The sequence below is a fragment of the Oncorhynchus masou genome, chromosome 12 (genome assembly GCF_036934945.1).
Source record: "Oncorhynchus masou masou isolate Uvic2021 chromosome 12, UVic_Omas_1.1, whole genome shotgun sequence".
Classification (NCBI taxonomy): domain Eukaryota; kingdom Metazoa; phylum Chordata; class Actinopteri; order Salmoniformes; family Salmonidae; genus Oncorhynchus; species Oncorhynchus masou.
Genome location: NC_088223.1, coordinates 6,541,215 through 6,558,921, shown reverse-complemented (window position 1 = coordinate 6,558,921; position 17,707 = coordinate 6,541,215). Strand labels below are relative to the sequence as shown.

Genomic DNA, 17,707 nt, shown 5'->3' with positions numbered 1-17,707 from the left:
ATCTAACCATCACTCGTTCATTCTCTCCCTCTCTAGGTTTATCTTCCCCCCTACTCGTATGGGTCCAGAGAGCCAGTTTAGTGACTTCCTGGATGGACTAGGCCCCGCCCAGATCGTAGGCCGACAGACACTAGCCACTCCCTCCATGGGTAAATCAGATCATTGGAGTCTCTATATAATTATGCGTATATATATATATATATATATATAAATGTGGATAAAGTCAAGGGGTCTGAATACTTTCCGAAAACACCGCATAATTGCATATATATATATATATATATATATGTTTTCGGAAAGTATTCAGACCCCTTGACTTTTTCCACATTTTATTTTCATATATTTTATTCTAAAAAATAATTCCCTCATCAATCTACTCGCAATACCCCAAAATGACAAAGCAAAAATATTTTATTTTTTATTTTTGCTAATTTATTACAAATAAAAAAACTAATATCATATTTACATAAGTATTCAGACACTTTACTCAGTACTTTGTTGAAGCATCTTTGGCAGCGATTACTAGCTCGAGACTTCTTTGGTATGACGCTACAAAGCTTGGCACACCTGTATTTGGGGAGTTTCTCCTATTCTTCTCTGCAGATCCTCTCAAGCTCTGTCAGGTTGGATGGGGAGCGTCGCTGTTCAGCTATTTTCAGGTCTCTCCAGAGATGTTCAATTGGGTTCAAGTCCAGGCTTTGGCTGGGCCACAAGGACATTCAGAGACTTGTCCTGAAACCACTCCTTTACTGTGTGCTTAGGGTCGTTGTCCTGTTGGAAGGTGAACTTTCACCCCAGTCTGAGGTGCTGAGCACTCTGGAGCAGGTTTTCATCAAGGATCTCTCTGTACTTTGCTCCGTTCATCTTTCCCTCCATCCGGACTAGTCTCCCAGTACCTGCCGCTGAAAAACATCCCCACAGCATGATGCTGCCACCACCACCAGGCTTCACCGTAGGCATGGTACCACGTTTCCTCCAGACATGACACTTGGCATTCAGGCCATAGAGTACAATCTTTGTTTCATCAGACCAGAGAATCTTGTTTCTCATGGACTGAGAGTCCTTTAGGTGCCTTTTGGCAAACTCCAAGCCGGTTGTCATGTGACTTTTATTAAAGAGTGGCTTCTGTCTGGCCACTCTACCACAAAGTCCTGATTGGTGGACAACCATCTGCAGAGATGGTTGTTATTCTGGAAGGTTCTCCCATCACCACAGAGGAACTCTCCCTGACCGACGCCCTTCATCCCCGTTTGCTCAGTTTGGCCGGACGGCCAGCTCTAGAGCCTTGGTAATTCCAAACTTCTTCCATTTAAGAATGATGGAGACCCCTGTGTTCTTGGGGACCTTCAATCCTGCAAAAATGTTTTGGTACCCTTCCCCAGATCCAAATCATGTCCAAACAATTGTTTTTACCACAGGTGCACTCCAGTCAAGTTGTAGAAACATCTCAATTTTGAGTCTCATTGTGTTAGCAGTTGATGTTACTCTTCAATAACACAGATCCCAAAGCAAATCAGGGGGAGAAAAATATTTATATTCAAAGAGAACAAATCATAGATGTTATACTGAGAGGTTTATTCTCCCCTGTCCTCAGTGATTCTCTCCACAGAACAAAGGGAGAGCATGTCGTTTTATAACCCAACACTAGCCTGTGGTTGACCATTTTGAATTCCTTGCAATAAAACTGGGCCAATAGCCAAATAACAAGTATCCTGTTTCAGGCTCAATGCCTAAACACATTCCCTCCATGTCTCTGACCCATTGATCGTTAATTCCCTCTTGACCTCTCGTCCTCTGCTTCGTGTATTATTTTAAAATATTCGTACAATAGCGAAGGGGTTTGAATACTTACGAAATAAGGTATTTCTGTGTAAAACAAAAATATGAAAAAAATTGTGTTGTCATTATGGGGTATTGTGTTCACTAATTCAATAAATGTTATCCATTTTAGAATAAGGCTGTAACGTATCAAAATGTGGAACAAGGCAAGGGCTCTGAAAACTTTCCCGAATGCACTGTCTAGCTCCTCCCCCTTCAGTGTTTGCTGATCTATATATACCAGATGGTGTATGAATATGGGGATGGCTCTACATTAGATGCCAGATGGTGTATGAATATGGGGATGGCGCTACATTAGATGCCAGATGGTGTATGAATATGGGGATGGCTCTACATTAGATGCCAGATGGTGTATGAATATGGGGATGGCTCTACATTAGATGCCAGATGGTGTATGAATATGGGGGATGGCTCTACATTAGATGCCAGATGGTGTATGAATATGGGGATGGCTCTACATTATATGCCAGATGGTGTATGAATATGGGGATGGCTCTACATTAGATGCCAGATGGTGTATGAATAGGGGGATGGCGCTACATTAGATGCCAGATGGTGTATGAATATGGGGATGGCTCTACATTAGATGCCAGATGGTGTATGAATATGGGGATGGCTCTACATTAGCTGCCAGATGGTGTATGAATAGGGGGATGGCTCTACATTAGATGCCAGATGGTGTATGAATAGGGGGATGGCTCTACAATAGATGCCAGATGGTGTATGAATAGGGGGATGGCTCTACATTGGATGCCAGATGGTGTATGAATAGGGGGATGGCTCTACATTAGATGCCAGATGGTGTATGAATAGGGGGATGGCTCTACAATAGATGCCAGATGGTGTATGAAAAGGGGGATGGCTCTACATTGGATGCCAGATGGTGTATGAATAGGGGGATGGCTCTACATTAGATGCCAGATGGTGTATGAATAGGGGGATGGCTCTACATTAGATGCCAGATGGTGTATGAATAGGGGATGGCTCTACATTAGATGCCAGATGGTGTATGAAAAGGGGGATGGCTCTACATTGGATGCCAGATGGTGTATGAATAGGGGGATGGCTCTACATTAGATGCCAGATGGTGTATGAATAGGGGGATGGCTCTACATTAGATGCCAGATGGTGTATGAAAAGGGGGATGGCTCTACATTGGATGCCAGATGGTGTATGAATAGGGGGATGGCTCTACATTAGATGCCAGATGGTGTATGAATAGGGGGATGGCTCTACATTAGATGCCAGATGGTGTATGAATAGGGGGATGGCTCTACATTAGATGCCAGATGGTGTATGAAAAGGGGGATGGCTCTACATTGGATGCCAGATGGTGTATGAATAGGGGGATGGCTCTACATTAGATGCCAGATGGTGTATGAATAGGGGGATGGCTCTACATTAGATGCCAGATGGTGTATGAAAAAGGGGATGGCTCTACATTGGATGCCAGATGGTGTATGAATAGGGGGATGGCTCTACATTAGATGCCAGATGGTGTATGAATAGGGGGATGGCTCTACATTAGATGCCAGATGGTGTATGAATAGGGGGATGGCTCTACATTAGATGCCAGATGGTGTATGAAAAGGGGGATGGCTCTACATTGGATGCCAGATGGTGTATGAATAGGGGGATGGCTCTACATTAGATGCCAGATGGTGTATGAATAGGGGATGGCTCTACATTAGATGCCAGATGGTGTATGAATAGGGGATGGCTCTACATTAGATGCCAGATGGTGTATGAATAGGGGGATGGCTCTACATTAGATGCCAGATGGTGTATGAATAGGGGGATGGCTCTACATTAGATGCCAGATGGTGTATGAATAGGGGGATGGCTCTACATTGGATGCCAGATGGTGTATAAATAGGGGGATGGCTCTACAATAGATGCCAGATGGTGTATGAATAGGGGGATGGCTCTACATTAGATGCCAGATGGTGTATGAATAGGGGGATGGCTCTACATTAGATGCCAGATGGTGTATGAATATAGGGATGGTTCCGCATATTTTTTTTCTTTATTTTATGAGTTAAAAAGAAATTATGAGAATTCTACACCACAATCACTTGGTAAATCATTGTGAGGAAAGTGGAACAGGCGTTATAACAGACTGGTAGCGTTCTGTCTCTCCCTGCTGATCAACACTGGTACTACAAGTTGAAACAACAGTGATCAGATATACTGTAATAGAGGCAGAATGTGACCTGATCTGACCTGGAAAAGGGTCTCTGTTCTGGGCTATAACTAGGCCCAGAGCTTCTCCTGGCCAGGTTACATGTCAAATCCTCTGCCCCTAAACGTGAAGAGTGTGTGTAGCAAGTGTGTGTTTTCCTCCTGTAGGTGACGTCCATGTGGCTATGGTGGACAGAGGAGGCCAGCTCGAGGTCGAGATCAACCAGGCCAGAGGACTGACCCCTAAACCAGGGTCAAAGAACATCCCAGGTACAATACATAACTACAGAACTTTATTGTTCATCCCAGGTACAATACAAACCTACCCAACTTTATTGTTTGTCCCAGGTACAATAAAAACCTACCCAACGTTATTGTTCATCCCAGGTACAATACAAACCTACCAAACTTTATTGTTCATCCCAGGTACAATACAAACCTACCCAACTTTATTGTTCGTCCCAGGTACAATACAAACCTACCCAACTTTATTGTTCATCCCAGGTACAATACAAACCTACCCAACTTTATTATTCATCCCAAGTACAATACAAACCTACCCAACTTTATTGTTCATCCCAGGTACAATACAAACCTACCCAACTTTATTGTTTGTCCCAGGTACAATACAAACCTACCCAAATTTATTGTTCATCCCAGGTACAATACAAACCTACCAAACTTTATTGTTCATCCCAGGTACAATACAAACCTACCCAACTTTATTGTTCGTCCCAGGTACAATACAAACCTACCCAACTTTATTGTTCATCCCAGGTACAATACAAACCTACCCAACTTTATTGTTCATCCCAAGTACAATACAAACCTACCCAACTTTATTGTTCATCCCAGGTACAATACAAACCTACCCAACTTTATTGTTTGTCCCAGGTACAATACAAACCTACCCAAATTTATTGTTCATCCCAGGTACAATACAAACCTACCCAACTTTATTGTTTGTCCCAGGTACAATACAAACCTACCCAACTTTATTGTTTGTCCCAGGTACAATACAAACCTACCCAACTTTATTGTTCATCCCAGGTACAATACAAACCTACCCAACTTTATTGTTCATCCCAGGTACAATACAAACCTACCCAACTTTATTGTTCATCCCAGGTACAATACAAACCTACCCAACTTTATTGTTTGTCCCAGGTACAATACAAACCTACCTAACTTTATTGTTTGTCCCAGGTACAATACAAACCTACCTAAATTTATTGTTCATCCCAGGTACAATACAAACCTACCCAACTTTATTGTTCATCCCAGGTACAATACAAACCTACCCAACTTTATTGTTTGTCCCAGGTACAATACAAACCTACCCAAATGTATTGTTCATCCCAGGTACAATACAAACCTACCCAACTTTATTGTTCATTTATTCATCCCAGGAACAAAACACACCTACAGAACGCTATTGTTCATCCCAGGTCAAATCAAATTAAATGCTGTTAGTCACATACGCATATTTAGCACATGTTATTGCGAGTGTATTGAAATGCTTGTATTCCTAGCTCCAACAGCGCAGTAGTATCTAACAATACACACACATCTAAAAGTCAAAGAATGCAATTAAGAAATATATAAATATTAGATTGATCAATGTCAGAGAGGCATTGACTAAACTACAGTAGAATAGAATACAGTATAAACATATGAGATGAGTAAAGCATAGACTAAACTACAGTAGAATAGAATACAGTATATACATTTGAGATGAGTAAAGCATAGACTAAACTACAGTAGAATAGAATACAGTATATACATATGAGATGAGTAAAGCATAGACTAAACTACAGTAGAATAGAATACAGTATATACATATGAGATGAATAAAGCATAGACTAAACTACAGTAGAATAGAATACAGTATATACATATGAGATGAGTACAGCAGTATGTAAACATTATTAAAGTGACTAGTTAGTAAATACAGTAGAATAGAATACAGTATATACATATGAGATGAGTACAGCAGTATGTAAACATTAAGGTGACTAATTAGTAAATACAGTAGAATAGAATACAGTATATACATATGAGATGAGTACAGCAGTATGTAAACATTATTAAAGTGACTAGTTAGTAAATACAGTAAAATAGAATACAGTATATACATATGAGATGAGTACAGCAGTATGTAAACATTATTAAAGTGACTAGTTAGTAAATACAGTAAAATAGAATACAGTATACACATATGAGATGAATAAAGCAGTATGAAAACATTATTAAATTGTCTAGTGTTCCATTATTAAAGTGACCAGTGATTCCAAGTCTGTATATAGGGCAGCAGCCTCTAAGGTGCAGGGTTGCGTAATCGGGTGGTAGCCGGCTAGTGATGGCAACTTAATAGTCTGATGGCCTTGAGATAGAAGTTGTTTTTCATTCTCTCGGTCCCAGCTTTGATGCACCTGTACTGACCTCTCCTTCTGGATGATAGCGGGGTGAACAGGCTGTTACTCGGGTGGTTGATGTCCTTGATGATTTTTTTGGCCTTACTGTGACATCGGGTGCTGTAGGTGTCCATGCCCTCAGACAAACCATCAAACAGGCAAAGCCTCAATACAGAACTAAGATTGAATCCTATTATACAGGCTCTGACGCTCGTCGGCTGTGGCAGGGCTTGCAAACTATTACGGACTACAAAGAAAAACCTAGCCGTGAGCTGCCCAGTGACGCAAGCCTACCAGATGGGCTAAATGCATTTTATGCTCGCTTCTAGGCAAAAAACACTGAAGCATGCATGAGAGAACCAGCTGTTCTGGACAACTGTGTGATTGCGCTTTCCGTAGCCGATGTGAGCAAGACCTTTAAACAGGTCAATATTCACAAGGCCGTGGGGCCAGACGGATTACCAGGACGTGTACTCAGAGCATGCACGGACCAACTGGCAAGTGTCTTCACTGACATTTTCAACTTCTCCCTGTCCAAGTCTGTAATACCTAACACCATCATCCCTAGACCCACTCCAAGTCGTATACCACCCCAACTGATTCACAGATGATGCAATCTCAATCGCACACCTATGTGAGAATGCTATTCATTTACTACAGCTCCGCGTTCAACACCATAGTGCCCACAAAGCTCAATACTAAGCTAAGGACCCTGGGACTAAACACCTCCCTCTGCAACTGGATCCTGAACTTCCTGACGGGCCGCCCCCAGGTGGTAAGGGTAGGTAATAACACATCTGCCACTCTGATCCTGAACACGGGGGCCCCTCAGGGGTGCTTGCTTAGTCCCCTCCTGTACTCCTTGTTCACCCACGACTGCGTGGCCAAGAACGACTCCAACACCATAATTAAGTTTGCCGATGACACATCGGCAGTAGGCTTGATCACCGACAACAACGAGACCTTGTAGGGAGGAGGTCAGAGACTTGGCAGTGTTGTGCCAGGACAACAACCTCTCCCTCAATGTGAGCGAGACAAAGGAGATGATCGTGGATGATCATCCAAAAATCTCCTTAACCTCTTTGGGACTGGGGGGCAGTATTGAGTAGCTTGGATAAAAAGGTGCCCAGAGTAAACTGCCTGCTACTCAGTCCTAAAAGCTATAATATGCATATAATAAGTGCATTTGGATAGAAAACACTCTGGAGTTTCTAAAACTGTTTGAATGATGTCTGTGAGTTTAACAGAACTCGTATGGCAGGCAAAAACCTGAGAAAAAATCCAACCAGGAAGTGGGAAATCTGAGGTTAGAAGTTTTTCAAGTCATTGCCTATCGACTATGGAGTGCCTATGGGGTCATATTGCACTTCCTAAGGCTTCCACTAGATGTCACCAGTCTTTAGAACCTTGTTTGATGCTTCTACTGTGAAGGAGGGGGGAATGGGAGCTGAATGAGTCAGAGGTCTGCCAAAGTGGCATGAGCTGATCACGCGCTCTCACGTGAGAGCGACCTGCGTTCCATCGCATTTCTACAGACAAAGGAATTCTCCGGTTAAAACATTATTGAAGATTTTTGATAAAAACATCCTAAAGAGTGATTCTATACATGTTTCTACGAACTGTAATATGACTTTTCGTCTGAACTTTCGCCTGGACTTGCCCGCGCCTCGTGAGTTTGGATTGTGTACTAAACGCGAGGACAAAAAGGAGGTATTTGGACATAAATTATGGACTTTATCGAACAAATCAAACATTTTTTGTGGAACTGCGATTCCTGGGAGTGCATTCTGATAAAGATCATCAAAGGTAAGTGAATATTTATAATGCTATTTCTGACTTCTGTTGACTCCACAACATGGCGGATATCTGTATGGCTTGTTTTGTTGTCTGAGCGCTGTACTCAGATTATTGCCTGGTGTGCTTTTTCCGTAAAGCCTTTTTGAATTCTGACACAGCGGTTGCATTAATGAGAAGTGGATCTAAAATTCCATGCATAACAGTTGTATCTTTTATCAGTGTTTATTATGAGTATTTCTGTAAATTGATGTGGCTCTCTGCAAAATCACCGGATGTTTTGGAACAACTGAACGTAACGCGTCAATGTTAACTGAGATTTTTGGATATAAATATGAACTTTACCGAACAAAACAGACATGTATTGTGTAACATTAAGTCCTATGAGTGTCATCTGATGAAGATCATCAAAGGTTAGTGATTAATTGTATATCTATTTCTGCTTTTTGTGACTCCTCTCTTTGGCTGGAAAAATGGCTGTGTTTTTCTGTGACTAGGTACTGCCCTAACATAATCGTTTGGTGTGCTTTCGTCGTAACGCCTTTTTCAAATTGGACACTGTGGCTGGATTTACAACAAGTTTATCTTTAAAATGGTGTGAAATACTTGTATGTTTGAGGAATTTCAATTATGGGATTTCTGTTGTTTTGAATTTGGTGCCCTGCCCTTTCACTCAGAATTTAAATAACTGTATTATTCATTTCCTGCAGCAACCTATGTGAAGGTGTATGTGTTGGAGAATGGGGCATGTCTGGCTAAGAAGAAGACCAGAGTGGTGAAGAAGACTCTAGACCCCTCCTACCAACAGGCCCTGCTGTTTGAAGAGAGTCCTCAGGCCAAAGTCCTACAGGTAAATACCTAGCTATATCTTGAAGTAGTAGAAATAGGATTTGTGGTCCCAGAACCCCATATGTTCATCTCTGTGGTTCCAGAACACCATATGTTCGTCTTTGTGGTTCCAGAAACCCAAATGTCTGTCTATGTGGTTCCAGAACCCCATATGTTCGTCTTCGTGGTCCCAGAATCCCATATGTTCGTCTTTGTGGTTCCAGAATCCCATATGTTCGTCTTGCATGGCCGGATAGTGAAAACACATTTTTTTCTTCTCCACCAAATTTGTATTTAATGACTTAATTTTATTGCATCTCTAGCAGCGATATCATTTTTGGGATGGTTAGCTAATCAAAGCATTGACTTAATTTCCCGTCCCCCTTCTCTCTGTCTCTCTCTCTCTCTCCCCTCTCTCTCTCTCTCTCTCCTCCCCTCTCTCTCTCCCCACCTCTCTCTCTCCTCCCTCTCTCTCTCTCTCTCTCTCTCCTCCCCTCTCTCTCTCCCCACCTCTCTCTCCCCACCTCTCTCATTCTCCCTCCCCTCTCTCTCTCCCCACCTCTATCTCCCTCCCCCTCTCCCTCTCCCCCCCCCCTTTCTCTCCCAGGTGATTGTGTGGGGTGACTATGGGAGGATGGACCACAAGTGTTTCATGGGCATGGCTCAGATCATGCTGGATGAGTTGGACCTTGGTGCCACAGTGAGCGGATGGTACAAGCTGTTCCCCACCTCGTCTCTGGCTGACCCCAGCATCGGACCCCTCACACGGCAACTGTCCCAGTCCTCACTGGAGAGCTGTGCCACCAGCCCCTCCTGTACCTAGACAGAGAGAACTACACACACACACACACACACACACACACACACACTCCAACACGCTGATCCTCAGATCCATCCCCATAACTACGTCAGATAACATGATTTACCAGAACATAGCATTATAGTAGCGTTACTTACTGCCCAATATCCCTGTCCCCTGTCCCCTGCCCCCATCTCAGAATCCCTGTCCATCTCAGAATCCCAGGGTGGTTGAGTGATTACCCCGTTCCACATTCCCTGATCCCAGAATTCCAACCCCTGCATCCCAAATGGAACCCTATTCCCTATATAGTACACTATTTTAGACCAGAGCCCTATTCCCTGTATAGTGCACTACTATAGACCAGAGCCCTATTCCCTGTATAGTGCACTACTTTAGACCAGAGCCCTATTCCCTGTATAGTGCACTACTTTAGACCAGAGCCCTATGGAACCCTATTCCCTACATAGTGCACTACTTTAGACCAGAGCCCTATTCCCTGTATAGTGCACTACTTTAGACCAGAGCCCTATGGAACCCTATTCCCTACATAGTGCACTACTTTAGACCAGAGGCCTATTCCCTGTATAGTGCACTACTTTAGACCAGAGCCCTATGAAACCCTATTCCCTATATAGTGCACTACCAGATCCTGGCAAAAGTGGTTCACTATTAAGGCAATAGGGAGACATTGGGGACCAGGTCAAGGCACTACTTCTCATCCCAGAGTCAGGTCATTCCTGAAAACAGTTTTTAAACTCTATGCCAAACTAAGAAGAAAAACAACTTTATTTTTCAAAACCAAAGCAATTTTTATTGTTACTATCAGTCGTGCTAGTTATACAGTATATACGTCTGGATATGTAGCAGAGTCTATGACTTAGATATAATGCAAAAAATATTCAATATTTTAAACACACACACACACACACACACACACACACACACACACACAAGCTGGGGAGGAGAGAGACGGGTCACAGTATGAAGAAAAATCAACAGGCTTTTTGGATGTTTACATAATCACTATTATGTGAGGTAGCAGCGCAAATCTTCTCATTTCCACAAGCCAGAGTTAATAAGTATATAGATATTAGATAGCTAATATAGATATGTGTGTTCGCGCGTGTATCGGTTGCATCCTACACGTTTGCTTGCAACTCTTATTGAGACATTTTAAAGTGCTATTTTTAGCTTGCCCTTTAAGATTCTAATCAGATATATAGATGGTAATTTATTTATTTAGCTAATCAGACACTGTCTAAAGAACATGAAGAACGTAACACTCTACACTGAGTTTAGGGAGATGGAGGGGCATCGTTTCCACAGAGAACAAAGTCCCAACCTACCAGCATCCCTCGTCAACAAGCTGCATTGTGGGACACAAGAGGACCAACTGACAAACTGAACCCTCACAGGAATGGACCTCAAACTTTCCTCAACACAAAGGCTTCTGGGTAGCCTGGGCTGTAGTCGTCGTTCATTGTAGACCCTGTTAGTGCGATCCCACAAAGGACTTTATATCCCAGAGGTGATGCTGTATGCTTCTGCTCCACTGTACAGACTAGAACCTTTTGGATCAACTTCCACTTGATTTCCTGTCTGAAGTTTTTGTCTACACTTCCAGATTTTGACCGAAAGTAGGAGGTGGGAAACATTGGTGAGAAAGATGTCTGTGATGGGATCTCCCAGCCTAGACAGACACACACACACACACACACACACACACGGATGCCCCCCAGACACATAGGACTAAGTCTTATGATTGGGTACTGATGGCCACCTGTGTGAACTTTACCCTTTAACTCCTGAGGTTGTGTGGTGAGGTCACTGCTCTCTCTCAGCAATGTAAACTCCAGCAGCACAGATATATTGTATCCTCAATTACCTTCAATAACCAGTAGGTGGCATCTGATTCGTTCCTGTACAACCAGTAGGTGGCATCTGATTCGTTCCTGTACAACCAGTAGGTGGCATCTGATTCGTTCCTGTACAACCAGTAGGTGGCATCTGATTCGTTCCTGTACAACCAGTAGGTGGCATCTGATTCGTTCCTGTACAACCAGTAGGTGGCGTCTGATTAGTTCCTGTACAACCAGTAGATGGCGTCTGATTAGTTCCTGTACAACCAGTAGGTGGCGTCTGATTAGTTCCTGTACACCAGTAGATGGCGTCTGATTAGTTCCTGTACAACCAGTAGGTGGCGTCTGATTAGTTCCTGTACAACCAGTAGATGGCGTCTGATTAGTTCCTGTACAACCAGTAGGTGACGTCTGATTAGTTCCTGTACAACCAGTAGGTGGCGTCTGATTAGTTCCTGTACAACCAGTAGGTGGCGTCTGATTAGTTCCTGTACAACCAGTAGATGGCGTCTGATTAGTTCCTGTACAACCAGTAGATGGCGTCTGATTAGTTCCTGTACAACCAGTAGGTGACGTCTGATTAGTTCCTGTACAACCAGTAGATGGCGTCTGATTAGTTCCTGTACAACCAGTAGATGGCGTCTGATTAGTTCCTGTACAACCAGTAGGTGACGTCTGATTAGTTCCTTTACAACCAGTAGATGGCGGCTGATTAGTTCCTGTACAACCAGTAGATGGCGTCTGATTAGTTCCTGTACAATCAGTAGATGGCGTCTGATTAGTTCCTGTACAACCAGTAGATGGCGTCTGATTAGTTCCTGTACAACCAGTAGATGGCGTCTGATTAGTTCCTGTTCAACCAGTAGATGGCGTCTGATTAGTTCCTGTACAACCAGTAGGTGGCATCTGATTAGTTCCTGTACAACCAGTAGGTGACGTCTGATTAGTTCCTGTACAACCAGTAGGTGGCATCTGATTAGTTCCTGTACGTGCTCAAACTCAAAAACATATTGTCATCTTGTTTACTGATATTGTATCTTGGACATTTCTCCTGATCACCAGTTTTGCATATCATCGTGGATCTAATCTGGACACATTGGTCAGGTCTCTTAGATGACTTCTTAAATCTCTCTAATCTGTTAGGGACTGATTCCGATTAATGAATTTATATTTTTCCTACGCATGCACTTCTTAGTATTTGGTATTTATACTTACCTTATTTAGTCACGAACCTTATTTAGTCACGTAACTTGTACTGCAGGTGTGGCTACCTTGTGCGGCCCTGAATACATTTCATTAAACCGCTGAAAACTCTCCAGCTTGCTGGCCAACAGATTTTCTCGCGGAGTTTTCGTTCAACAGGGTTTTCAGTACATTTATTTTAAAGCCCTTTAAAATACTCTGCACCTTTCAGTTGAAATGTTTGTCGATAGACTCATTAGGATATATTGAGAGATCGGGTATCTGGATATTAGGGATCAATGACAGAAAGTAATCTAAATATATGCATAAATAAATATAATATAAATAAATATATGCATATTCTTCTCCGTTACAGCACCAATTGGTAGATTTAAAAATCCTCTGATCTTGTAGATCAGTCTATTTATTTAAGTAGTTCTGAATCATAAAGAGCTATTTTGGAGAGACTTTAAGCACCAAATAAAGAATCAAACGGTGGTTTGATTCATTCTGAAAAATGTCACATTCAGTTCTTTAACCCGTGGTAATGTTGACAGATTAGTGTACACAACATTATAATAGGGATAATGTTTTACAATAGTAGGCTATACCCTCGTATATTGCCTGCACTGACCATGGGGCCGTGTGATGACAAGTATTGCGCCATGCGTCATGTTCAAACTGTTACGGCTCGGTCTGCACCCCGCTCCATAATTAATTATCCTACATGTCTATTTTGTATTATCAACTGTTACTAATGATCCTCAGCAACAACCACACGACCGTGGCGGCGTTTACAGAGGAAGCAAATTAAGGTAAACTAAACAATGTAATTAAATGGAATGATAATGTAGGCTATACCAACTGAAGGGAACTAACAGTACATTGGCAGTTGAATAAGTGTGGTTATTAGGCTCACTGACAGTCCATACTGACGACTAATGTTTAACATGATAGAAATAGGAAACAGGGAAAGTCGGGGTAGCCTATAATTAAGACAGGGTGCCCATCGCTGCAAGTTAAAAGGCCGTACAATTTTAACTCTGCATGACGGCACAGCATTTCATCAACGTTACCGTGGGAACGTTGATATGTTTTGTTGGTATATTTCAGTTTGCTGCCAAATAACACGTCTTCATATTTGTTTCTAGCAATTATATGGTAAACTAGATCTAAAACAAGTGTCATTTATATTTACAATCCCCTTATCCATTTACCCAGCTCTTATCAAAAACTCTTATCAAATGTTAAATGATAGTGCATGTCCATTCATGGAGAATTATTATTCGTGGTTTCCTCGTGTATAAAGGTGGTGGAATTATGAGGGGAATGTAAGTATCGGTAGCTTCATTTATTCCATCTCAACCCCAAAACGAATATTAGGTGAATTGACATGCGATTCACATGCGATTAACATGAGACTCACATACATTCAATTTTTTTTAAAGTTCAAGATCAGAATGTGCATCGAGAGAAAAGTTAATAAAAAGGGAATTACATTCCATTCTATTTACGTTAAACTCGGGTTGGAATCGGGCAACCTTGTTGAGTATGGTTTACATGCACACAATTATTGTGAAAAACTCAGATTTAATATAATAGTTTGATTTTAAATGTTTACATGATTTGCAAGAAAAATGTTTGCCCTAATCATGTTTACATGGACTCAAATGAAATCAACTTTTGATAAATGCAAACAACAACAAACAAAAAAAATAACATTAATAGTCATTCGTTATAAACATCTGACCACAGATACCTTGTTATTTTAGCATATTTGATTCTGAGTTTGGAAATATAAAGTCTGAATGTGAAAACCATTTCTAAAATTAATACTTTTTTCGGTGAGTTTTTCCAAACTCCCTTCACTTTTATTTAACGAGGCAAGTCAGTTAAGAACAAATTCTTATTTTCATTGACGGCCTACCGAAGGAACAGTGGGTTAACTGTCTTTGTTCAGGGCCCGGGGAACAGTGGGTTAACTGTCTTTGTTCAGGGCCTGGGGAACAGTAGGTTAACTGTCATTGTTCAGGGGCAGAATGACAGATTTTTTTCCTTGTCAGCTGGATCTTGCAACCTTATCAGTCCAACTCTCTGACCTCTAGGCTACCTGCCAAACCCACTTGCGCATTAAGAGGGTGGCTTGCGCTGATACATGTGCAGATAAAATACAATTAAGAAATGTAAATGTCCCAAAAATTTCAAAGATTGGCCGGAAAACCAGGTGTTTCAATCGCCGTATTCTTACCTCGATTTTGATCTTACACCCGATTTAAGGTGTTTACAAAGACAGCCATAATCAGTTTAACTGCTAGTGTGCATGTAAACACGTACTCAGTGTTTCTAATGTGTTACTGTTAGTTAGTTGCACTGACCAAACTTTCCTTACAACAAATATTTCTACAAAAATGTTGTTAAAATAATCTTTGCATTGAATGATACGTGTGTTTCTGTAGATACTGACTCATTAGAACCTGCTGTGGAGAGACACAGACATAAAGGACATTCCGGAATACTCTACACTCTGTTCTAGAATAGAATTTGACATTTTTAGCCAATTTCTTATCCCACAGTTTTGTCAATACTTTACTGTAAAAAATAACAATTTGACTTTTTTTTTGCGTGTTCGTTGGTATATTTAGTCAGGGATATGATATATTTTCCTTTAATGTTTGCCGCATAGAGAGAACTGCTATATGCTCATGTTTATGAAGTAGTTTTAAATGTACTTTTTTTTTTAATCTATTTTTGTGGGCAGTTGGCATGAAGTATATAAAAAAAACTGCTTTTGTTTTTTTTGTAGTTGCACATGTTTTCTTCAACAAAATGTGCGACTGAATGCTGATAGAAACAAAAAATATGTTTGTTGGAAGGAAGAAAAAGAATACAAAGATTTTATTTAAGCTGAACTTTAATTATTTCAATATAACTGTATAACTGAGAACCAGCAGTACCCTGTTGACAGCTGGATTGTTAGTTCTATTAAGCTATTGAAAAGACAACTAGGTATTGACATTTTGTGATTGACATGTTTGGGAATATGTATGAGGTTGCATGTGTCCCAAAACTACCGTATATATTGAGTAGCTAGTGGCTACACAATGTTAACAACATAACTTGAGAATTTGAAGTTTGAAAAGAGGATGAGAGTGGAATGCCTGAATGTGTATGTGTACCCGAAACGTAAAGGGACTTTTTTCGAGAAGTATACAAGATGTTTTCCAAATATATACCAAAAGGGAACAGGACAGTGTTGACATATTGACTTTCTCCAAAAGTATAGTAGTGGGGTGTTTTTGTCTTTTTTTAACTTGAACTATGTGATGTTTATTAATAAGGCAAAGGGCAGACAGAAGGGTCAAAGGTCATAGGTTAGCTACTGAAGAATGTGTAGTTATTTGTTATTCGGGCCACTTGTAAATTGTACTTCACTTGAGCTGTGGCACAATTTCCTGATATTATGAAATCTTGCAGACATGTATTATAATGCTGGTTCACTTTACAGTCCACTATTTACCTTGCATGTTCTTGAGTTTACATGGTCAAATTTAGGGTTTCTTTGGTTCCTGTAACACCAATGTTTTAAATTATTTGAAGTAAGTATCAAGCAGAAAAAGGGGGCTTAAACAGGACTGTAAAGTAAAACACCAGGACTGTAAATTAAAACACCAGGACTGTAAATTAAAGCACCAGGACTGTAAATTAAAGCACCAGGGCTGTAAAGTAAAACACCAGGACTGTAAATTAAAACACCAGGACTGTAAATTAAAGCACCAGGACTGTAAATTAAAGCACCAGGGCTGTAAAGTAAAACACCAGGACTGTAAATTAAAGCACCAGGACTGTAAATTAAAGCACCAGGGCTGTAAAGTAAAACACCAGGACTGTAAATTAAAACACCAGGACTGTAAATTAAAGCACAAGGACTGTAAAGTAAAACACCAGGACTGTAAAGTAAAACACCAGGACTGTAAAGTAAAACACCAGGACTGTAAATTAAAGCACCAGGACTGTAAAGTAAAACACCAGGACTGTAAATTAAAACACCAGGACTGTAAATTAAAACACCAGGACTGTAAATTAAAGCACAAGGACTGTAAATTAAAGCACCAGGACTGTAAAGTAAAACACCAGGACTGTAATTAAAACACCAGGACTGTAATTAAAACACCAGAACTGTAAAGTAAAGCACCAGGACTGTAAATTAAAACACCAGGACTGTAAAGGAAAGAAACATGACTGTAAAGTAAAACAGTACTGTAAAGGAAAGGAAAGCCACTGGACTGTAAAGTAAAACATTACTGTAAAGTAAAGAAACATTACTGTAAATTAAAACACCAGGACTGCAAAGTAAAGAAACAAGACAGTAAAGTAAAACAGTACTGTAAAGGAAAGCCACAGGACTGTAAAGTAAAGCAACATAACTGTAAAGTAAAGCAACGGGACTGTAAAGTAAAGCCACAGGACTGTAAAGTAAGGCAACATAACTGTAGAGTAAAGCAACATGACTGTAAAGTAAGGCAACAGAACTGTAAAGTAAAGCAACAGGACTGTAAGGTAAGGCAACAGAACTGTAAAGTAAGGCAACATAACTGTAAAGTAAAGCAACAGGACTGTAAAGTAAGGCAACATAACTGTAAAGTAAAGCAACAGGACTGTAAAGTAAGGCAACATAACTGTAAAGTAAGGCAACATAACTGTAAAGTAAAGCAACAAGACTGTAAAGTAAGGCAACATAACTGTAAAGTAAAGCAACAGGACTGTAAAGTAAAGCCACAGGACTGTAAAGTAAAGCCACAGGACTGTAA

At 40.9% G+C, this 17,707-nt stretch overlaps 1 protein-coding gene across 2 annotated transcripts in view; it reads left to right on the top strand.

Annotated features, from left to right (window-relative positions):
• LOC135549493 (regulating synaptic membrane exocytosis protein 3-like) overlaps positions 1–15,690 on the top strand; it is a 132,250-nt gene extending 116,560 nt beyond the window's left edge. For both annotated transcript variants that reach the window (XM_064979493.1, XM_064979494.1), the window contains exons 4-7: positions 37–149; positions 4,189–4,290; positions 8,939–9,078; positions 9,664–15,690. In XM_064979493.1, the coding sequence (XP_064835565.1) occupies positions 37–149; positions 4,189–4,290; positions 8,939–9,078; positions 9,664–9,879 (571 nt within the window). In that variant the 3' untranslated portion in view covers positions 9,880–15,690. The remainder of the gene's footprint in view (positions 1–36; positions 150–4,188; positions 4,291–8,938; positions 9,079–9,663) is intronic.
• The last annotated feature ends 2,017 nt before the right edge of the window (positions 15,691–17,707 follow it).